The sequence below is a fragment of the Macaca thibetana genome, chromosome 7, assembly GCF_024542745.1.
Source record: "Macaca thibetana thibetana isolate TM-01 chromosome 7, ASM2454274v1, whole genome shotgun sequence".
NCBI lineage: Eukaryota > Metazoa > Chordata > Mammalia > Primates > Cercopithecidae > Macaca > Macaca thibetana.
In genome coordinates this window covers 132,622,740-132,646,534 of record NC_065584.1, presented here as the reverse complement: position 1 = coordinate 132,646,534, position 23,795 = coordinate 132,622,740, and the positions used below count along the sequence as shown (strand labels likewise).

Below are 23,795 nucleotides of genomic sequence, written 5' to 3'. Positions count from 1 at the left end.
ACGTTAATTGTGACAGAGAGATTTACTTTAATGCCTAAACTTGCCATATTGAGAAGTCATAAAAATGTTTCATGCAGAATCTCTCTTTGCTAAAAACGATTATAACATCATTGTAGCACACTTATTAATGCAAAGCAAGGAAGGCTGCAATACAAATGTAGTAAGAATAAAGCAAACTAACAAAGAGAAAAGACATACTGGAATACAATTATTCAACATTCAAATATGTCATAGTTACAAAAATGAATTTTATTACCCCATTATAACATTATAGAGATTAGCTTCAGTTGGGATCCAAAATATGAGTACATAAATTAATTCAGGATTCAAACAAAGAAGCTTTAAAAATCTTGTATATATTATAACTTTGATATTAATTGAGAAATGGGTAAAGCATTTCTAATTATGTAGTGTGGAGAAGTTGATGTGATATTACTTTAAATAAGTGACTATCATGAAAAAGAGTTTGTAAAGGGGTTCCAACCCCATTCGGATCAAACAGAGGAATTTGCCAAGTGCAATATTCCTTCCAAGTTTTTTTTTTTTTTTTTTTTTTTTTTTTTTTTTTTTTTTAACACTGAGTCTTACTAGTCTGTCTTTGTTTTCATGGCTGCTTTGGTTGGAATTGTGGGAAAGAAAATTTTTCCCTTTCTGATTTGGTTCATGTTATTTTACCGTACGTGCTAGTGCCAATTCATAGGTCATTTCGTTCTTTCAATATTTGGTCACGTCACTATTTTATTAACATCATAACAGAGGCTCACTGATAAAAAAAGAATAAGATGCATCTAGAAAGAATATATTTTTTCCTTGGTGGATGTGAAATTTGAAATTAAGAGGAGGTTGAAGATAGAAGAAAAAATGAGAATTTTCGTTTTCCCTGGGTTATATGGGCTTGAACTGCCTTCCTTATGCCAGAGTTAAGAGGTGGGTGTCTTCTGTGAGATTTATTGAGAACTCCTCAAACAGAGAATTCAAAGAGAGCTTTAGGTTTTCTTAAGATATTTTATAATTTTTTTAGAAAAAAAAGAGAAAAAGAAACAGGGTAAAAGTCTAAGAGAGATTCTACATGAGAAAGCCGGTCAAAGGCCATCCCTTTCCTCCTTTACAGGAGAGGACAATCGAGTTTAAAGTAACATTAATGAGTAAGAAAAACATGAATGAAAATAGATTTACATTTCGGTATCCATGTGTGAAGTGATGAGAAGAATACCCATAAAATTCAGATAACATTGCCTCTGGGGACAGAGAGAGCCAGGGGTCTGCAGCGGTATTAAAAGGGGCTTTAACTTGATCTGTAATGGCTTATATCATTTAAAAAGCGAGTGGAAGGCTGAGTGCAGTGGCTCATACCTATAATGGACTTTGGGAGGTCGAGGAGGGTAAATCGCTTGAGCCCTGGAGTTGGAGACCAGCCTGGGCAACATGGTGAAATCCTTTCTCTACAAAAAATACAAAAATTAGCTGGGTGTGGTGGCACATGCCTATAGTCCCAGATACTGGGAAGGCTGAGGTGGGAGGATTGCTTGAACCTGGGCACTCAAGGCTGCAGTGAGCTATGATTGTGTCATTGTACTCCAGCCTAAGTGACAGAGGGAGACTGTCTCAAATAAATAAATTAATGAAAAAATAAACAAATACATAAATAAATAAAAAATAAAATAAAGTGAGTGGAAGCATCTATAACCATTTTTTTTTCTTTTTTCTTTTTTAGGCAGGGACTCACTGCATCTGGCCCAGAATGTTAACAATCATGAATTAGGAAAGGCAGAATATAAATTGAAGGTCTCCTTTAATTTTATATAGTGAGCCATATGAAACTGCCAGTGCCCAGTGATTTTGATCTATAAAAATGTAAATTTTATATGATCCAACCTAGTTATTTTTTTAGTGTTTCAAAATTAAAAAACAGAATCAACCTTTAAAAAAAAATCTTATTTCTTCAGCCACCAGCACAACACAATGTACTTGATAAAAGATGCCACTGTAGACCTGAGAGCCTTTTGCGAGGTAAGACAAGCAAAATTGAGAAAAGAGGTAAGCGGTGTGTTTTTGGACAATAATGACTTTATCTGATATGTGTTCCAAATCCCAGATTAATGGAATTGACTTTCAATTCAATTAACTTTTGATCCTTAAACATATATCTGTTTTTTAATTTGTTTTAATTACAAATTCCTATTTTTAAATGTAAAATTGAGAAGTATATGAATAAGGAACTGCTGCAGTATGATGCCTTTGCACCTGGGAAAGGTAAGTGTCAACTGATCCCGTAAGACTTCTAGAACTGAACTTGGTGTGCCCAGAGAATTACAGGTACATAAATTCAAATTAAGTTATCTGGGATGATTGGTTTGGATATCTCTGCATCTACTATGAATGACATAAGTGAGGAAACTCATTGACAAAGGCAGTGCTTATTTGTGTCAGGATACATAGGGTAGAACTGGTGGAGGATGCAACTTGCAACTTTTAACTAATAACTTACTTTTTGCTGAACCTGTTGGACTTGGCTATGCTTAGAAATATGAGGGGGAGGAGGCTGAGGCAGGAGAATGGCGTAAACCCAGGAGGCGGAGCTTGCAGTGAGCCGAGATCGCGCCACTGCACTCCAGCCTGGGCGACAGAGCGAGACTCCGTCTCAAAAAAAAAAAAAAAAAAAAAAAAAAAAAAAAAGAAATATGAGGGGGATACTACAAGGTGGAGTTTTTCTCCCTCTGTCTTCCTATGGTGATAGGAATGATAGGTACAAAAGAACAAAATGACTCACATGTTTAATACAAAGCCTACTGGGACAGAAGTATGTCACTTATTTATTTTATGTTAGTTCAGAAGAGAAGACTAGACAGTATTTTTTAAATTACCAAGCTGGATTCTTTAAAATGCGTCCCCAAATTTACCTTGATGAAGAGTTGCTCACTTGAAATCTTTAAGCTGAATAGTAAAAAAGCAAGAGAGGGGAAGAGGCCTGCAGGAGACTGTAAGAGTTAGCTGGATAGTTGAAAGGCCACAGTGGGTGCTTGGGGTCCAGCAGAGTACAGCTCTCTTAATTTCAAATATAAAAATGCTACGGTTGTGGGAAATGACAGCTGTGGCCACATGTTTTCCCTCTACCCACCCACATCAAAATGCCAATGAGTTCTAAATCTTGCTCCTTTCTGGTAATGTAACAGTACTTAAAGCAAGTACTTCAGTAGCTGCAGGCCACCGGAAGGATGGAGTCCAGAGCCTGCTGTCCTGTGACTAGTGGGTGGAAGCACATATCTCACCGTTCCATCATGATCAAAGTGCTGCACATTTAAAAAGTTCAAAATCCAGTGTCTGGACCTGGTTTTTCTAAGAGGGCATGCTTTAGGTTTTTATTGAAGGTAATATATTTCTGGAATAAAAATGGCAACTATAGCATGGCAAAAATAATGATATTGACAATAACAATATCACAATAACAATGAAAGTTAATTGAGTATTTACTCTTTGAGGGACACTGGACTCAGCATTAGAAAGCTTATCTTCTATAATTCAAATAGCAACTCTATAACGTAGGTGCTATTTTTATTATTTTCAGTTTACAACTGAGAAAAGTAAGGCACAGAGAGATGAAATTATGTGCCTAAGGGACTCACGACTAATAGGTGGCAAAATAATGATTTGAAACTTGACTGTTATTCTCAAAAGCCCATGAGCACCAGCTTCCTAGACCTAAAAACTAAATTGTCATTCTCTTATTATCATCGCTATTTAACATTTTCCACAAGGTTGGCCTAACCATCAACCATTGTGCTTTTGGAAAAAAAAATTCTAATGGCATTCTTACTCCCCTTACATCCCCTTCCATCTGTTTCTTTGCAAAGATGATTGACGACTGAGCCTGGAGTCTAAAAATGCTGTCAACATCTGTAGCCCCAGGAGCTCATACAAAGTAACTAACTGGAAAGTCATTAACTGATGCAGTAACTATTTTCTGTCCCGAGGAGAACCTTGGCACCTGAGAGCAAGACTCTTGGGCCCTACGTGGAGAGACCAGTATAGTAACGTATAATGCAGCCCAACATATGTGTCAAACAAACAGGGCCATTGGGGGCAGAGACTAAGGTGCCTACTTCAAATGAAATGATATTCCAGCACTATCCTCCTGTATTATAGTTAAAGCAGCAAAGGGTTAATTAAAAGCAATCTCTCTTGTTTCTTAGGAGACCCTTTCTCCTTTGCCAGTAGATGACTGTTTATACTCCCAGTTTATTTCTTCAGTCCTAAAGATACTTTATTGCCTGCTAAACTAAGTTTTCTCTAAATTGCTGGAGAAGAAAAACACCCCAAACTGCTTATTTCATCAAAACTGGCTCCTATATTACATTGTCCAAAATGAAATCCACCAATCCAGGGCACCAAAGTTGATAATATGAGAGAGAGGTGCTTGATAAGATTTTTAAAAATTCTCTGGAGTCACAGTTGGTCATTACTTAACCTGTCAATCTCACAAGTACTCCGTAGGAATCTCTCCATCTCCTACCAGATAATTGCATTAAGTTATATTGTTTGAATTACTGTCATATAAGCACTGAGAGGAAAGAGAATATGAACAACTGCTTCATAGAGCATTTAGAATATTGCCAAGTGTAAAGAGATGCTTAAGTGCTGATCAAGATGACATGTGGTAAATTAGCCCCCAGCATCATGGCAGAGTTGACTGGCTCGAAAGTCACCTGACTTCCTGACCGCCCCATTCCTTGGCAGGTATTGGAGATTTAAGTAGTGGTGCTGGATTCTAATAGTACTCCCAAGGATGCAAGTGTGCTAAGGCTTTCTCCTCAAGGTGTGACACTTAGCACACTTGTGTGACCTGGACTGATATCTTGGCTCTGCCACTTTCTTGTTGTGTGATCCAGTGCAATAATTTAATTTTCCTGAATCTCACTTTCCCAATCAGTAAAATGGGAACAGGGCTACTTTTCTGTCCTGCTTCACTAGGCTATTGTGGGGCTCCAATAAGAAAAACTGTAGAAAAATGCTTTGAAGAAAAATGGTTTGAAGAATAGGCAAGTACTTAAGTACTATAAAAATACATTGTTAGCTGACAATTTTGAGTGGTGTGTGTGCATGTGTGTGTGTGTGTGGCGGGGGGGAATACAAGTAGAGGTGGGCTAGTGTGGAAGACTTAGACTTTATCATTATTATGATGATGATGATGATGATGATGATGATGATGATGGAGTCTTGCTCTGTAGCCCAGGCTGGAATGCAGTGGTGCGATCTTGACTCACCACAACCTCCACCTCCCAGGTTCAAGCGATTCTCCTGCCTCAGCCTTCTGAGTAGCTGGGATTACAGGCATACACTACCATGCCTGGCTAATTTTTGTATTTTTAGTAGAGACAGGGTTTCACCAGGTTCTTCAGGCTGGTCTCAAACTCTTGACCTCAGGTGATCCACGCACCTTGGCCTCCCAAAGTGCTGGGATTACAGGCGTGAGCCACCGCACCCTTCGGCTTATTATTTTATTATTATTTTAACGTTTTCTCCACACTTGAGAGATTGGTCAACAATTATGGTTAAATTACTAGCACCAGTTTTCAATACCTCCTAGGGAAGTCACCAATAGGTTATTATTAGTCTACCTCGTATTTCCTGAACAAAAATAATTCATTTAGCTCTGAATGGTTATCTAAGGCATGAAAAACTTGGTTTAGTTTTTTGAGTATCTGCAGTGTCATCAAACTTATCCAAATATTTAATCTAAATTCCATGTGCTGTCATTTAAGGCCATTATGTCTGGTTCTTTCCTCATCAGTTAATCTCTGTAATAGTGCTCTATCTGGCTTATTCCATCCTTTTATATTTCTGTAGATAGTTATCACCCCAAATGCCTTCACTTTATTTCTGAGCCAGCTATCTTTTTCTTGACTCAAAGGCCATCACTTGGAAATATTTGTCACTTTTAGTTGGTCTCTTCTGAAATCTGAAACACTTTACATCTTCCTGTTTAAATTCAGGATCACGGGCTCTTGCTCGTCTTTGCTCTATGAATCAAGGTAGAGGGCTCTCCTATAAACTGTTTTTTTTCTATTTTCCTATCACTGCATGTACCTTTTCTCTTCACCCAAAATAATCCAAGGCAAGCAGGGAGGAAAAAGCACTTCCCTGGGGTGAAGTGACTCTTACCACAAAGACTTCACAGCAGATGCAAAGGCCACTGTTCTTGGTAAAGGCGTGAGTTATGTCCAGGAGAGCAGGTCTTGTCATGGGTCCCCCTGTTAAGACAATGCATTGGGGCCTGGAAGTGAAAAAAAGATGTGAGAATGGGCCACTGCAAGAAGTCTGTAACCTTAGAACCATTCCAATGGGATGACAGGTACACAGGCTTGGAAAAATGGGACAACCTCTCCCCTATTGTATGGGTTTTGCACTAGAATTCTTGAATCATCCTGCCTGTCCATCTTGACATGTTTGTGTTCTCAGTTCAGTTAGTCATAGCAAAAGTGTGAAGTAAGGAAAAAGTAGTCTTGTGGTCCCTGATATGGTTTGTCTGTGTTCCCACCCAAATCTCATCTTGAATTGTAGCTTCCATAATCCCCACATATTGTGAGAGGGACCCAGTGGGAAGTAACTGAATCATGGGGACAGATTTTCCTATGCTGTTCTCATGATAGTGAGTAAGTCTGAAGAGACCTGATGGTTTTATTAAGGGCAGTTCCCCTGCGTACACTCTCTTGCCTGCCACCATGTAAGACGTAACTTTGCTCCTCCTTCACCCTCTGCCATGATTGTGAGGCCTCCTCAGCCATGTGGAACTATGAGTCCATCGAATCTCTTTTTCTAGAAAAATTGCCCAGTCTTGGGTATTTCTTCATAGCAGCATGAAAATGGACTAAAATTGGTACCTGTAGAGTGGGGTGTTGCTGTAAAGGTACCCAAAAATGTGGAAGTGACTTTGGAACCAGGTGTAACAGGCAGAGGTTGGAACAGTTTGGAGGGCTCAGAAGAAGATAGAAAAATGTGGAAAAGTTTGGAACTTCCTAGGGACTTGGAGGGCTCAGAAGAAAGGAAGATGTGTAAAAGTTTGGAACTTCATAGAGACTTATTCAATGGCTTTGACCAAAATGCTGATAGTGATATGGACAACAAAGTCCAGGCTGAGGTGGTTTCAGATGGAGATGAGGAACTCCTTGGGAACTGGAGAAAAGGTCACTCTTGTTATGCAAAGATACTGGCAGCATGTTGCCTCTGCCCTAGAAATCTGTGAAACTTTGAACTTGAGAGAGATGACTTAGGTATCCGGCAGAAGAAATTTCTAAGCAGCAAAGTGTTCAAGGGGAAGCAGAGCAAAAAAGTTGGAAAAATTTGCAGTAGAAAAGAAAAAATCATTTTCTGGGGAGAAATTCAAGCTGGCTGTAGAAATTTGCATAAGTAAAAAGGAGGCAAACGCTAATCACCAAGACAATGGGGAAAATATTTCCAGGGCATGTCAGAGAACTTCACAGCAGCCCCTCGCATAGCAGGCCTGGAGGCCCAGGAGGGAAATATGGTTTCCTGGGCATGGTCCAGGGCCCCCCTGCTGTGTGCAGCCTAGGGACTTGGTGCCCTGTGTCCTAGCCGCTCCAGCCATGGATAAAAGGGGCCAAGGTATAGCTTGGGTGGTGGCTTCAGAGGGTGCAAGTCCCAAGCCTTGGCAGCTTTCATGTGGTGTTGGTCCTGTGGGTGCATAGAAGACAAGAATTGAGGTTTGGGAACCTCCACCTAGATATCAGAGGATGTATGGAGATGCCTGGATATCCAGGCAGAGGTGTGCTGCAGGGGCAGAGCACTCATGGAGAACCTCTGCTAGGGTAGTGCAGAAGGGAAATGTGGGGTTGGAGCTCCCAGACAGACTCCCCACTGGGGCGCTGCCTAGTAGAGCTGTGAGAAGAGGCCACAGTTGTCTAGACCCCAGAATGATAGATCCACCGACAGTTTGCACCGTGCACCTGGAAAAGCTGCAGACACTCAACACCAGCCAGTGAAAGCAACCAGAAGGGAGGCTGTACCCTGCAAAGCCACAGGGGCAGAGCTGCCCAACACCATGGGAACCCACCTTGCATCAATATGACCTGGATATGAGACAAGGAGTCAAAGGAGATCATTTTGGAGCTTTAAGATTTTACTACCCCACCAGATTTCGGACTTACATGGGGCCTGTATCCCCTTTGTTTTGGCCAATTTCTCCCATCTGGAACAGGTGTATTTACCAAATGCCTGTATTCCCATTTTAGCTAGGAAGTAAGTAACTTGCTTTTGATGTTATAGGCTCATAGGCAGAAGGGACATGCTTTGTCTCAGATGAGACTTTGGACTGTGGACTTCTGAGTTAATGATGAAATGAGTTAAGATTTTGGGGGACTGTTGGGAAGGCATGATTAATTTTGAAATGTGAGGACATGAAATTTGGGAGGGGCCCGGGATGCAATGACATGGTTTGGGCTGTGTCCCCACCTAAATCTCATCTTGAATTATAGTTCCCATAATCCCCATGTGTTATGGGAGGGACCCAGTGGGAGGTAATTGAATCATGGGGGTGGGTTTTCCTGTGCTGTTCTCCTGACAGTGAATAGGTCTCCCAAGAACTGATGATTTTATAAAGGGCAGTTCCCCTGCACACACCCCCTTGCCTGCTGCCATGTAAGACGTGCCTTTGCTCCCCATTTGCCTTCTGCCAAGATTGTGAGCCCTCCCCAGCCAGGTAGAACTGTGAGTCCATTAAACCTCTTTTTTTAAAATTATAAATTACCCAGTCTTGGGTATCTCTTCATAGCAGTATGAAAATGGACTAATACAGTCCCCCTCTCCTTTTTCCTCTAGCCACCTACCCCAAGTCCCAAGGCAATGTGTTCCTTTCCAAGCAAGATTTTTATGTTACTTTCTTTCATTCTTCATACAAGCTTGTGTTTCAGATTTCATTCAAAATAAGATACAACTAATGAAAAGCAAAAAGCGTTACTCTTAAGAGAATTCAGTAAGCCCTAAAGCCTTAAGTGGAATGGAAACAATAGCAGAATAATGTGTGTGAGGATTTAGGATCATCTCTCTGAAGTCACATTACTTAGTCCACTTTGCTATCTCCACGCATGGAAGGTGACACCTGGCATTATGAGGGGCTGTAGTTTGGGGTGGGCAGAGTAGGGTGTGGAAGGAAAGAAGCACTCACTCACAGGAGGTGCTGTCATGAAAATGTAGCAGTTTTGTATGGCTGCTTATTTTTAGAATGTACCCCTAAAGCTTATAACTACTCGAATGCCCTTGTCTCTCATAAAGGAGAGCCACTTCTAAGGTGGAACAACACCAGGATGCCTGAGACACCAGCTTTACCTGAAGTTTTTTACATGGTCTTCCACTGTGGTTAATTCCAGAGCATTGTCTAAAGCACTCACATAGGAAAGAGCCTGTGTGGAGGAGCCCCAGTTCACATCTGTGGATAAAGGAGGAAATTGGCATAAGAAGCACTGACCTTTCCTCTGTGTACCATGAATAATTCTTACAAGTCATTCCCTTCTATGATTTTCCCTGGCTATGCCAGCAACGATGAGTGCCCACATTAGAGAAAATATAGTGCGGGATTTCCTAAAAAGCATTTTGTATCCTTCTATGAATACTATGTGAATCTTCAGAAGCAAAGGCTTCATTCCAGCAAAGGATCAGACTGTACAACTGCAGTCCTAGAAATCTTGCTTGGAGGGAGAGGCTGTGCGATAACCACGTTGCAGGCAGATAGACTTGGGAAACTGGTCAATCCCTGAATAAAAATCAAAGCATCTTCACACTTTTTTTTTGAGATGGAGTTTCGCTCTGTCACCAGGCTGGAGTGCAGTGGTGCGATTTTGGCTCACGGTAACCTCCGCCCCCCAGGTTTGAGAGATTTTCCTGCCTCAGCCTCCTGAGTAGCTGGGACCACAGGCACCTGCCACCATGCCTGGATAATTTTTGTATTTTTAGTAGAGACGGGGTTTCACCATATTAGTCAGACTGGTCTCAAACTCCTGACTTTGTGATCCACCCATCTCTGCCTCTCAAAGTGTTGGGATTATAGGCGTGAGCCACCGCGCCTGGCCCAAATTCTTAAATTGAAAAGAGAAGCAGCATTTCTGTATACACAGAAAGTGTGCAGTAATCTTTATATTTTGAACAGTAAAACTGAATAGCATGGGAATTCTTACTTCTAGAATTCTATGAAGAAGGTCAAGGTTCTTTAGCAAACATTTTAGTTTGATCTGTGAGAAGCTAATCCTTAATCTTCATCATAAGGGAGATCAGCTCTACCATCCCTCCCCCCCAACTCCCCTCCTTTTGTTTTTGAGACGGAGTCTTGCTCTCGCCCAGGCTGGAGTGCAGTGGCACCATCTTGGCTCACTCCAAGCTCTGCCTCCTGGGTTCACGCCATTCTCCTGCCTCAGCCTCCCAAGTAGCTGGGACTACAGGCACCCGCCACCACGCCCGGCTAATGTTTTTTTGTGTGTTTTTAGTAGAGATGGGGTTTCACCATGTTAGCCAGGATGGTCTCGATCTCCTGACCTTGTGATCCACCTGCCTCGGCCTCCCAAAGTGTGCATGAGCCACCGTGCCCGGCTTTTTTTTTTTTTTCTTTTTTACAAATTTAAGTATTAAATGGATCTTCCAAGGTTTATGAGAGGAAGTCCCTGGCAAGAATGTACAGATACACCCCAGATGACAGACAAAACCTATTCTCCTGGAGATCCAGGGAAATGGGTGAATGATAATTATCTGGAGATAAAGAAGATCAATATTGATTAAGTGATGATGGTGCATCAGGCATTAAGCATACCTTAGGCCATTTATTTTAAATAGGGATAAAAACTCTGCTAGTCAATTGGACGTTTATATGTAAAAAGTGAACCTTGAACAATACCTCACATCATGTACAAAAATTAACTCAAAATGGATAATAGACCTAAATATAATTTCTAAAGCATTTAAACTTCTAGAAGTTTGTGACTTTTGATTAGGAAAAGATATCTTAGATCAGATGCAACATGGTAAGCCATTAAAAAAAAAAAAAGATAAATTAGACTTCACAAAAACCCAGAAGTTTTATTCTTCAAAACAAATTGTAAGGAAAATAGAGAAACCACAGATCCAGAGAAAATATTTGCAAAACACATGCTACTAAAGGATTTGTGTCCAGAATAGATAAAGAACTCTCATTACTGAATAATAAGAAAACAACTAAAACATGAGCAAAAGATTTAAACAGACACTTGACTAAAAAAGATATATGGATGGCAAATAAGATGTTCAACATCGTTAATCATTGGGAAAATGCAAATTAAACCACAATGAGGTGGCACTACACATCTATTAGAATGGCTTTTAAAAAATCAACTGGCAATAATACATGCTGACAAAAATGTGGAGCATCTAGGACTCTCATTCATGGCTCGTAGGAATGGAAAATAATACTGCTACCACAGAAAACAGTTTGGCAGTTTCTTATAAAGTTATATATACACTTACTATTTAATCATAAATCCCACTACCAGATATTTACCCAAGGGAAAAATGAAAACATAAGTCCACATAAAGTCCTGTGGACCTAAACTGAAAACAACTCAGATGACCATCAACTGGTGAATAGAATTTAAGAATATATGTGATGTATTCATACAATAGAATCCTACTCAGCGACACCAAAGAATAAACCACTTACATATGCAACAGCATGGATAAATCTAAAAGCATTCTGCTAAGTGAAAGGAAGTCTTCTCAAAGGCTATATCTTGTATGTTTCTATTTATATGGTATTTTGGAAAAGGCAAAGCTACAGGATCAGACATCAGAAAAGCAGCTGCCTAAGGCTAAGTTGGAGGGTGGAGATTGACTACACAGGGGTATAAGGGAACTTGTGAGGATGATGGAAATATCCTGTATCTTGATGATGGTTACAACACTGTACAAGTTTGTCAAAACATACAGACAGCCCATTTAAAAGGGATGAATTTTTCCATATGTAAGTTATACATGATGTTAACAATATGTAAAGAAATAAATAAAAGCTAAACAGACCCCTCCAAGGTAGTTACTACAATCTCTGCTTTACTGACAGAGTAAGGGAACGGAGAATGTGAGGGTGGCTCTGGGTTTCCCTGCACCGCACTGTCTGCAGCCCCTCCTAGATTTAATATCCCTGGTACTAAAGTCAACACCCAAAGTTCAGATCCAACTGCTTCTTCAATTGATTAGCCTGTGCCATCTTCCTGTTGCTCACAACATCAGATTCTTTGGCATGACCTTTAAGTTTCTTATTTATCTGGCCCCCCATCACTCTTCCAGGCTCCCTCTGTGATCCTTCTCCCCATCACTCAGGAACCTTCTGTGTGTTGAAGGCCTTGAGCCTTCCCAAATATGCCGCCCCGCACTTGTATGTGTCCTTACTGTCATTCATACTTCACCTTCTGCCCAGAATACCATTCCCCGACTCTGATTAACCAAACCCCAGTTGCTTGCTTTTTTTTTTTTTTTTTAAAAAAAAACTTATTTATTTATTCCTTTAAAAAATATTCGTTAAATGTCCACTGAGTGTTTGACTCTGTGAACATAAGTTAGGAACCAGAAAGTTTTCCTGGATAACTCCAAAGTTAATCCTTCCCTCCCCTTTTCTCAGCAATTTGCTCATATTACTCTCATAGTGGTTACTATTTTGTATCATAATTAATTCCTTAAGTGTGACTCTGTGAACTCCTTGAGCACAGGGACTATGTCTAATTTATCAGGACATCAGAAACAAAGTGAAGTAATGGAAAGCTTGTCGGGTTGGTTTGGTATCATACACGTGCTGGTTATATGGTCAGATCCATCACATCCTGATTATTACTTTGGTAAGTAGTCAACTCTTTGAACCCCAGTTTCTTCATCTGTAAAATGGCACTAATAGTATTGTGAGGATTGAATGAGTGCATGGTATATAACAGGTGTTCAACGAGGTTAACTATTGCTATTATTATTATTATTTGAGATGGAGTTTCGCTCTTGTTGCCCAGGCTGGAGTGCAGTGGTGTGATCTCAACTCACTGCAACCTCTGCCTTCTGGTTTCAAGCGATTCTCCTGCCTCAGCCTCCTGAGTAGCTGGGATTACAGACACGTGCCACCACGCTCGGCTAATTTTTGTATTTTTAGTAGAGATGGGGTTTCACCATGTTGACCAGGATGGTCTTGAACTCCTGACCTCGTGATCCACCCTCCTCAGCCTCCTGAAGTGCTGGGAGCACAGGCGTGAGCCACTGTGCCCAGCCCCAACTATTGTTACTATTATATTCCATGATATTATTAATATCCTCCTTACATATGCCTCACCTAAGCACATAAAAATGCTTAATAAATGAGCAGTTAGAGAGTGATTTGGAAACCCTATTCCATACAGTCCTTATTATCTTACCTGGCTTCTTATAAGTCACATAGACATAGAGGAAGAATTCAATGACATAGGTGATGACAGCTGCCCACCAGTTGATGACAAACATGACTGCACAGCACAAAACAGCTCCAAAAAGAGATACCCACATGTTGTAGATTCCATACGCAGGTCTCCATCCTGAAAATAAAATATGCAGAAGGAAAACTTCCACTCTACTACGATCATGCCACCGACTATTATAAGAATGCAGGTAACGTGCCTTTTTCGTGACATAAAGAATCAGAACTTTTAGGTCAATTTCCAGGCTCTGTGCTTATTTTCCTATGATCTTGGGTCCCTGGTCTATGAAGATGGTACTTACACCAAACAGAATGCTGTAAAGTTTAGGAAATGTTAAGCATCTGAAAAATGTGCCATTCAGGACCCTCCATACTCCATGCTCCTGACCGTCTTCCCAAACTTCCAAACCTTAAGCATCTGGTATTTATGCCATCAGGAGCTGAAAAGAGGCAGGAGGAATGGGAAGAGTGGGATCTACTAGGTGGGGAGGAGAAAGTTCTTGGTTGTCCGAGAAAGAAAAAGTGAAGAAAATGGGTTTTTTGCTCCCATGGAGAAGGCGGAGTAATCATCAAGACTCAATCTGCTTGACTTCCTGGTAGCTCTTCCATTACCCTAAGAGGACAGTGTTTGCCTTTTCAGAAATAATAATTGATGAATAAATCAGGAGAAATGGCTTTTTAAACTCAATGGCTAGCAAAGGCTTCTGAAACCCAATGTGTTAATATGTCATGCATTTTGCAATGAAAATATTTCTCACAGTGTGCACATGCATGGGGGTTTTCTGTGTTCTCTTAGTTTCCTGAAATGGAAGCAACTGGAAGACAGTATGGACAGGAGGGAAAAGCTCTGATTTGAAGGGCACCTTTTGTTAATGAATGGGGTACGTTTTAATATAGGAGTTGCCAAAACACAACAGAACTTTACGTGTTTGGGAGCAATTTCCTAAATGGCCACAAGATGGACATAGCACTGCAAGAACATCATTGAAAATAGCCTTCTTTTTTTCTCTGAGTCTAGCTTCCCGTCCCCGTGTGTGTGTGTGTGTGTGTGTGTGTGTGTGTGTGTGTGTGTGTGTGTGTGAGAGAGAGAGAGAGAGAGAGAGAGACAGACAGACAGACAGACAGACAGACATTTTCTGGGTTTGCGTATCCATGTGTCTCCCTCTATATGCTTTTCTATATTTTCCTCTCTCTCTCCCCCTCTTTCCCATTCTCCTTTTCACTCTTTTCCCTGGCTGTCTACTATTTCACCTTATTTGTCAAAAGTGGCCATAACATGGCATGGAGTCACACATTTCTGTGTTAACAAAACACACAAAGAAACAGAAAGTACTCTGCTACTTTCTGTAGCCTAGTATTCATTAGATTAAGGTTGGTCTTCCATCTATATTTTGTCTTATTGGCAGCAAGTTTTCCAAAGGAGGCTTAATATCTTGTCAGGCCCTGAATGAGTGGAAATGTGTTTATATATCCAGTAAAAGTTCTCAAGGTGGAGATCTTTCTGAAGGTAGGTAATGACAAGTCTCTATTCTGGTAGGAAGGTAGAAGAAACTGTAGTGGACAATGAAAGCAAAGAAGAGGTGAGGAGTAACTAGAAAGGGGAAGGCTCTTTGGTGTGAAATTTTGAACAACTTTAAACCACAGCTCAAAGGGTGCACTGATGCCACCAGCATCAATGCAGCTTGTCTACATTGCCTCCACTCAGCAGGTAATTATGGGAACTACTCATCCTTCTCTTCTGCACCATGGGCAGGAAACAAATTGATAGTTAGGAAGTTTCAAATATATACATTAATTCCACTTCTGTGGTCACTTTCACCCTGGAAATAAATAGTGGTGTTTTTCTACTGCTGAAATAAATGTGGTTTCTCTTGCAATGAATAATTTATTGCCACGAGAGAAAATTGACTTTACGGTTGGTCAAAAAGGCCATTGCTCAAATGATTCTTTTTCTATTTCAAAACTCATCCCCAAACTCACCAAAATAAAGTAGATTACGCTTCCCACTAGGATATAAGGAAACATATAAACACAGATTGAACACTTTTCACTGACTTATTTCGTTTTATTGAGACAAACTAACTGTTTGCTTAGGCATATTTTAGTTTTGGAAGTCAGCTTACCTGGAGATTTGGCATAAGAGGCATGGAAGCAGGAGAAATTAATAAGTGCATATGAGGCCAGGAAAAAGTTGGAGATGATGGGAGCAATGGTGTTGAGTTCCGCTGTAAAAGTAACAGAATTGAACATGTACGTATGAGTGATGAGACCAGGGGCTGAACAGCTGTTACAGCCTGGAAGCTTGACTTTATTTGGAAATTGAAAACATAGCGAGCATCTGTCAAAGTTTAAGAAGTTAGTCATTTTTCTTTGGGGGATACATATTTACTCTTAGCTAGGGTTTCTATAAAGTAAGAAATAAAAAAGTCTACCAATCAGAAAATAGACAATTGAGACCCCTACCTACAAAATGTTCAAGTGGCAATGGGTAGGTGTGGGACTGGGCATACAATTAACTCCCCTGCAGCTTTTCTGGAGGCATCTAATCCTATGTTCTTTAACTGTTATGTATGCAATAAATAGGCTCTGCAGGATATTAGTTAAATACCAGTGCACCGAAAACTCCCTAGTGGAAATCTCCCTGCATAGACCCAATATGTGTTCTCTGATTTTCAGGACTCTTTGTCATTCATACCTTTTCCACATCTCTAGAGAGTTCTGCCTCTCAAGGCTAGCCAAATATATTATTATTATTATTATTATTATTATTATTATTATTTTGAGATAGAGTCTAGCTCTTGTCGCCTAGACTGGAGTGCAATGGCACAATCTCAGCTCACGGCAACCTCTGCCTCCCGGGTTCAAGCGACTCTCCTGCCTCAGCCTCCCTAGTAGCTGGGACTATAGGTGCCTGCCACCATGCCCAGGTAATCTTTGTATTTTTAGTAGAGACAAGGTTTCACCATGTAGGCTGGGCTGGTCTTGAACTCCTGACCTCGAGTGACCCGCCCACCTCAGCCTCCCAAAGTGCCGGGATGAACAGGCATGAGCCACTGTGCCTGGTCCAAAAATACTTTTGCCTCAGGAGTAAATATCTGGTATGATTTAATTCCAGTTGGATTTTTTACTGGGCAATACAAGAAAAAATATAGAGACATCATCCTTTATCTGAAGGTCAGACACCTATCACCCTCAATGATGCAAATGATGCAATGGTGCAAGTGATGCAATGATGCAAATGCAGGCAGCTGGGTGTGATTCTGGAACATGGATACTGACAAGAAAGTAGGCAAAACAGCTGCCATGATGCTTATGCGTGGAGCCAATCCACTTGTTCTGAAAGAATGATTTTAAATGATATTATCTAACGTATACAAGACTTTTAAAACTTTGGTTGCTCACTCACTTAAATGCAGCATGAGGCAATGATTTGAGATCTTAAAGGCTAAATTACATAATTGAAACATCTCCATATGAAATCACTTTTTTTTTTTTTTTGAGACGGAGTCTCGCTGTGTCGCCCAGGCTGGAGTGCAGTGGCCGGATCTCAGCTCACTGCAAGCTCTGCCTCCCGGGTTTTTACGCCATTCTCCTGCCTCAGCCTCCCGAGTAGCCGGGACTACAGGCACCCGCCACCTCGCCCGGCTAGTTTTTTGTATTTTTTAGTAGAGACGGGGTTTCACTGTGTTAGCCAGGATGGTCTCGAACTCCTGACCTCGTGATCCACCCGTCTCGGCCTCCCAAAGTGCTGGGATTACAGGCTTGAGCCACCGCGCCCGGCCATGAAATCACTTTTAAGTTAATTTTTAAAAATCTAACAAACACAGAGAGTTACAAATGCCCTTCTTCAGCTTCATACAAATGCTATGAGGATTCATGAATTATAGTCCCTTCCTGAGTTCAACATGTAATGATGAGGAGCCCTCATTGCTTGGCACTGCCGTGCTGAAGAAGTCTCTGCCCGCCTGTGTGTGGCTCCCAAAGTCCTCTGCCTTCTGCTGCTTTTCCTCTGATATGCTCATCAGCAAAGGTCAGGCCTTAGGGAGGAGTGAGACATGCGCAAGTTTAAGTTGATGAATGTGCCTCTCCAAGATTATGTAGCTGTTTCTATATCACCTGGGGAGAGGAAGCCAAGATTATAGTCTAGGTAAGTGGTTCTCAAATACCAGTGGTCTACTTGAAATGTAGACTTGTGAAATGTAGACTCCTTACCCTCAGAGAGTCTGACTCAGTTACTCTGGAATTGGGCCTGAAGTCTCCGCACTCGCCCAAACACCCCAGGTGATTGCGATATAGATGCTCAGTGGACCACATTCCCAGAAACACTAACAGGCAATTCAATTCTGCTAGCCGTCAGGTCAGTAGTTATGGCAGCTGGGGGAGACTCTAGATTTAGACAGTTTCAGGCAGGTGGGAAGAAGGATTCAGCTGCCTTTGGTTGGATGGATTTCGAACACTCAGATTCAAAGAATAGATTAAAATTCAAAGTCTACCTCGAGTTCCTCAAAGGCCCTCTACACACAAGGATTTCTCATTTCCTTCTTAGATGCCAATATTCCCAAATGGGATCCTAAACATGAAACGGGTAATTTTTCAAACTAAAAGGAAAGCCCTATGAATAATCAGAAGAATTCTTTGGTTTTCAATCAAAACAAGAAAACTTTACAAACCAATAAGAATAAATGCCATGGCTATAAGAAAAGTGAGAATATATCCTCTCAGGGGTTCATTGTTTTTCCCATATCCCTTTGCAAAAAACTGCAGAGCTTTGTAGATGTTGTCCTTGCACAGAGCCTAATGGAAAAGAAGAGAAGACATTTGTCATTTATAGCTATGCACAGTCATTTTCTCTAGGTGATTCAAACGGGAAGATTTGGGGAAAGATTAAGTGATACACAAGATCAGGCACAAGTTAACACTGCACTTTATCATTCTTTATATTATTTGAATCGATCTTGACTATATGGCAGACATAGTACTTGAGCCAGATGCAAACATTAACTGTTTCAGAAAATGATGGAAAATGATTGCCAGTGAGAATGAATATTTCAGCTTGCTTCACATTCTGTGGAAACAGCAATAGGGAGAAGCACAAGCTGTTGTGCTTGTATTACCTGGAACACTTTGGGTGCGCTGACAAGGGAAGCCAGGGCGGAGGAGAGCGTTGCAGAAAAGATTCCCGCAGTGATGAGGGGGCCAAACCCTGATACCATGCTCATGACCTTGAGAAGAGAGGTACAAGTGAGGAGACTTCCTGTGATTTGGAATCTATTTCATAAGCAAATTGCTTTCAGCTAGATTTTTTCCCCCTGCTTCTTTCTCACTTTCACATTCTTGTTTGTTTGTTTGTTTGTTTGAAACAGAGTCTCGCTCTATTGCCCAGGCTGGAGTGCATTGGCACGATCTTGGCTCATTGCAACCTCTGCTTCCTGGGTTCAAGCGATTCTTGTACCTCAGCCTTCCGAGTAGCTGGGATTACAGGCACCTGCCACCACGCCCCACTAAATTTTGTATTTCTAGTAGACATGGGATTTCACCATTTTGGCCAGGCTGGTCTTGAACTCCTGACCTCAAGTGATCTGCCCGCCTCAGCCTCCCAAAGGGCTGGGATTGTAGGCATGAGCCACTGTACCTGGCCCATTCTCACGTTCTTAATTTTATTTTTTAAAAATAGAAATGGCCTTTTTGGTTATTTATAAGATAATAAATGCTCACCGCAATATATCCAGAAGATACTGGAAAAAATAAAGAAGGAAATGGTTTCAAGGATTTTGACATTTTCCCCTCTGTTCTTTGTGGCCATATGTTTCTTTGATGATGGGGAATTCTATCCAGCAGAAAGCAGTATTTTAATACGGTTTGGGGAGGGGCTCAGCTGTTTACTAGTCTTTTTACAGCCGTTAACCTTTCTTCTTCCTGCACACAGAGGCTTTTCAGACCTTTGCTATTTCTGTGCTCATTAAACATAATTTTAGATCTGAGACATGATGTGATTCTATCAATTTAAGTCATATTTTGGAATAATGACTTCAGTTGAGTTAATTTCTCTTTGTGGGTTGTTAAAACAGAAGAGTGAAGCTTTCACGACAAATTTACTTCTCCCTCTGCTCACCAATCATGCAGACAAATTAATAGGTTTAAAGTCCTACAGCTTTCCTAACTTCCATTGTTACTTCCCCCTTATTTACCTTCCCTCTGGCACTCACAATTTCTCTCTTAGCCTTGTCTTCCAGGCTCTCCAGGGCCACCTCAAAGGCTTTGTCTAAGCTGAAGGCCGTATATGAAATGCATTCCAAGATTTCTCAATGAACTTAAAACAGAACTATCATTTGACCCAGTAATCTCTTTACTGGGTATATATCCAAAAGAAAATAAATCATTCAACCAAAAAGATACAGGCACTTGTATGTCTAGTGCAGCACAATTCATAATAGCAAAGACATGGAATCAACCTAGATGCCCATCAGTGGTGGACTGGATAAAGAAAATGTGGTACACATACACCATGCAATACTACATAGCCATGAAAAGAATAAAATCATGTCCTTCACGGTAACATGGATACAGCTAGAGACCATTATCCTAAGCAAATTAACACAGGAACAGAAAACCAAATACAACATATTCTCACTTATAAGTAGGAGCTAAACATTGAGTACTCATGAACATAAAGTGGCAACAAGGGACACTGGGGACTACTAGAGGGGGGACAGAGGATGGCAAGGGTTGAAAACTAGCTATTGAGTACTATGCTTAGTACCTGGGTGAACTACTTACAATGAACAGAGGCTACTTGTTGTAATACCCCCAAATCTCAGCATCACACAATACACTCATGTAACAAACCTGCACATATAGGATACTCCCCGAATCTAAAATAAAAACTAAAATTATAAAAGAAAGAAATACATAACAAGTGCTAACTAACCTAAGTTCCTTTCCACCATGAAATCTTGCACAACTGACTGGAAGACACATAGTGCCAGGAGATGATCTCTCCCTGGTGATGCAATTCATACGACTGCCTATTGTCTCTGACCACAGGAAATGTAACATAGGATTCGCTACCATGTAATGCCTGTATGACTCCTTTCCCTCCCACATGAATCATTCCATGCTGGATTCTTATCAGCCAGTAATCAATCAGTTGCAGATTCAGAAATCTTACTCTATGTGACATTCAAAAAATGAAAATAATGGCAATGAACATTTTTAAATTTTGCTTCAAACCTGGAAATTGTTCATCAGTCCATACTGACATGGTTCATGTCGACATCTTGAGAAGTCATAGCCCAACCCACATGCTGCTGAACCATTGCAGTTCATCCCAGAAATGATGGTGTCATTCATGTTCCCGGTGGCATCTCGGACCACACAGGCCCCTGTGGAAACAACCGTGGCTTGTTATTTCTTTATAAGGTTCTGGTCCCCTAGGGTTTTCTTCTGAAAACATAGTTTACTTTGAGTCTGCAAAGGTCCATTTCTTAGCCTCTGTTCACTGTGGGTAGTTCTTGATAACTGGAGGCTCCCATCTGCTGAGCCCTGGGGTTTCCCCTTTTCTGTAACAGGCTGCCATTTCAACTGCCTGTGTGACTTAGATTTGAGTGGTAAGAGACTTGGGAGTTGACACTCAGTCTTAATTTCTTATCTCTTAAAACTTGCATGGTAGCCCTTGGTACATAACACATACTCAATACATATGTCTGGCTTAGTACTAACGACTGGATGTTTTTCAAGTAGAAGGATTTATTTCCTCATCTGCAAGAGAGCCAAGGGGTGGCATTATGGAATTCTATTATAGCGATTAAGAGAACGCAGCACCTCTTTTCAACTAATGATATTCCTTGCATAATTTATAAAACAGAGTTATAGTTCCACATTATATGCAGTTTTAATGGTTTAAACAGTAAAGGAAATATTTTAGGATAAAATATTCAGATTTCCTAGGCAATGGTCAAATAATATTGATCTAGTATCTATCTTAGTTGATCTATTCCATTATTTTCATGCATTTGAGTGTATCTGTCATTTTCTACTATAGCATTCTATGATGAACATCTTCGTGCATAAACTTTTTCTTCTAGGATAGATTCTTAAAAATAGAATTATGGTCATTTAAAAGACTGCTGATATATATTTTAATCACTGGCATTCCCTTATGATTTTTTCTAACTAATCTTTGCCGTGTTTTTGATAGGATTTTTGAAATATATGAATATATGTGTGAAGTATATATAAACTTTTCTGAACTACATGAAGGATAAATACTTTACAAACTAAATGCCAACCAATAAAACTGCTTTGGTTTTCAAACTCTACCCAGGGTGGATTCTCATGCCTTGCTAATAATACCTTTAAGACAGGTCCCAGAGACAGGAATAAATGTGATTCTTGGCCATGGAATCCACATTCTTTGAATTTGGGAGACTTAAAAATCATAGACTCTTTTTTGTTTGTTTGTTTTTGTTTTTGAGACAGAGTCTCGCTGTGTTGCCCAGGCTGGAGTGCAGTGGCACGATCTTGGCTCACTGCAACCTCCGCCTCCTGGGTTCAAGCAATTCTCTGCCTCAGCCTCCCAAGTATCTGGGATTACAGGCGCCTGCCACCATGCCCGGCTAATTTTTGTATTTTAAGTAGAGACGGGGTTTCACCCTCTTGGCCAGGCTGGTCTTGAACTGACGTCATGATCCACCCTCCTTGGCCTCCCAAAGTGCTGGGATTACAGGTGTGAGCCACTGCACCCGGCCAATCATAGACTCTTTTATCTGAAAGAGCCATTTAAAATAATCAGTGAGGGATCCTTTTTATCGTAGTCCTGAGAGGTAGCCTGCCAGCTTCTACTTGAACGCTTGAAATTATGGATGTCAATTACCAAGTCAAACTATCCTTTCATATTTTACCTGTTTGCATTGTTCATTTATGTTGAACTGAACTCTTTGAATCATGTATTTTAACCTCTGCATAACAGATCTCTCAAAATTCCCATGAAGCCAGGCCATGAGTCGTTATTTGTACTAATGACAGGACATTGACTCCATGACTGTCCTTCTCCTATGCTGGGCAAGTGTAGAAATGTATATTTTTCCATCCATTCGGGGCAAAACTTGAAGGTCTGAAATCAGGTCTATAACTTTACTCATTCTCTCACTTTAATAAAAAAGAAAACCACTAGGGAAATTTAACTTTAGTGGTTTCAATGTCATTTAAAAATGTGTTGATTTCCTAAGGCACTGAAACAAAAAATCTCTTTACATGTAACTACACTTGGACATGCCCTAACAATACATTTATCTACCTATTTATTGATTTTTGACACATGGTCTCACTCTGTTGCCCAGGCTGGAGTGCAGTGGTGTGATCACAGCTCATTGCACCCTTGACCTTCCAGGCTTAAGCAGTCCTCCCACCTCACCCTTCCCAGTAGCTGGGATCATAGGTATGTGCCTCCACGCCCGGCTAATTTTTTATTTTTTGTAGGAATGGGGTCTCTCTATGTTGCACAGGCTAGTCTTGAACTCCTGGGCTTAAGCAATCCTCTGGCCTCAGTCTCCCAAATTGGGATTACAGGCATGAGCTACTGTGCCCAGCCCCGACAATACTTTGAACAAAGTTATCAGATTTCCTCAAACTAGAGACAATGAGACAGGGAAGGATTTAAGTTCATTTTTTTTTTTTATCTCCAGAAGCCAACTGTAGGTACATGCACCTTCTCAATTTCTCTTATAGTAAGCGGAAGAGGACTGTGACGTACCCTTTGGCTTCATGGTGGTCCAGCCTAGAGCTTTTTCCCCTGTTGTACACGGAAGACAGTTTTCTTCTCTAAATGTTGAGAAACCTCTTCCTTTCCTACTATGCCAAAAGTATGAGGCAGCCCCCAACCAGGAGGAGGTGTGACTGTAGGCAGCAGGTGGAACGAAAGTCAGCCTCAGGAACAGCAGGTGAGTACACATATTTTCTGTTCACTGAGCAATGTAGGGGCTGGCCGCCCACACTGCCAGCAGCTGGGTCTTGTTCTGATATGCTGCCAATTGGTGACGGTGACATTTCCATATTAAGGATAGCAGTGCAAGGATGAGACACAGTCACAAATTCCACATCTTTCATACTTTCCTAAGGCTGTTTTTAGGTTTGAATGGTTTTGTTTTTCACTTCTTTTCTCTATTCTGTTTCTCTCCTGCCTCCTAGAACAAGGGAAGTGTGTGCTGGAAGTGGTGGCCTCCTTAGCAGTGGGATTATCATCAAGGGTAGTAAAATGGGACCCTCTTTGTGTTCAGGTAGAATGACAACCTGATTAGCTTTATTCTAGCCCTGACCCAGAGATGCCTGTATTACAGCTTAA

At 40.9% G+C, this 23,795-nt stretch overlaps 1 protein-coding gene across 5 annotated transcripts in view; it reads right to left on the bottom strand.

Annotated features, from left to right (window-relative positions):
• Nucleotides 1-23,795, bottom strand: part of SLC12A1 (solute carrier family 12 member 1) — a 101,788-nt gene that overhangs the window by 41,864 nt on the left and 36,129 nt on the right. For all 5 annotated transcript variants that reach the window (XM_050797132.1, XM_050797135.1, XM_050797134.1 and 2 more), the window contains 7 exons: nucleotides 20,687-20,838; nucleotides 18,571-18,678; nucleotides 18,127-18,250; nucleotides 15,580-15,681; nucleotides 13,419-13,574; nucleotides 9,340-9,439; nucleotides 6,160-6,271 (listed from right to left, as the gene is read on the bottom strand). In XM_050797132.1, the coding sequence (XP_050653089.1) occupies nucleotides 6,160-6,271; nucleotides 9,340-9,439; nucleotides 13,419-13,574; nucleotides 15,580-15,681; nucleotides 18,127-18,250; nucleotides 18,571-18,678; nucleotides 20,687-20,838 (854 nt within the window). The remainder of the gene's footprint in view (nucleotides 1-6,159; nucleotides 6,272-9,339; nucleotides 9,440-13,418; nucleotides 13,575-15,579; nucleotides 15,682-18,126; nucleotides 18,251-18,570; nucleotides 18,679-20,686; nucleotides 20,839-23,795) is intronic.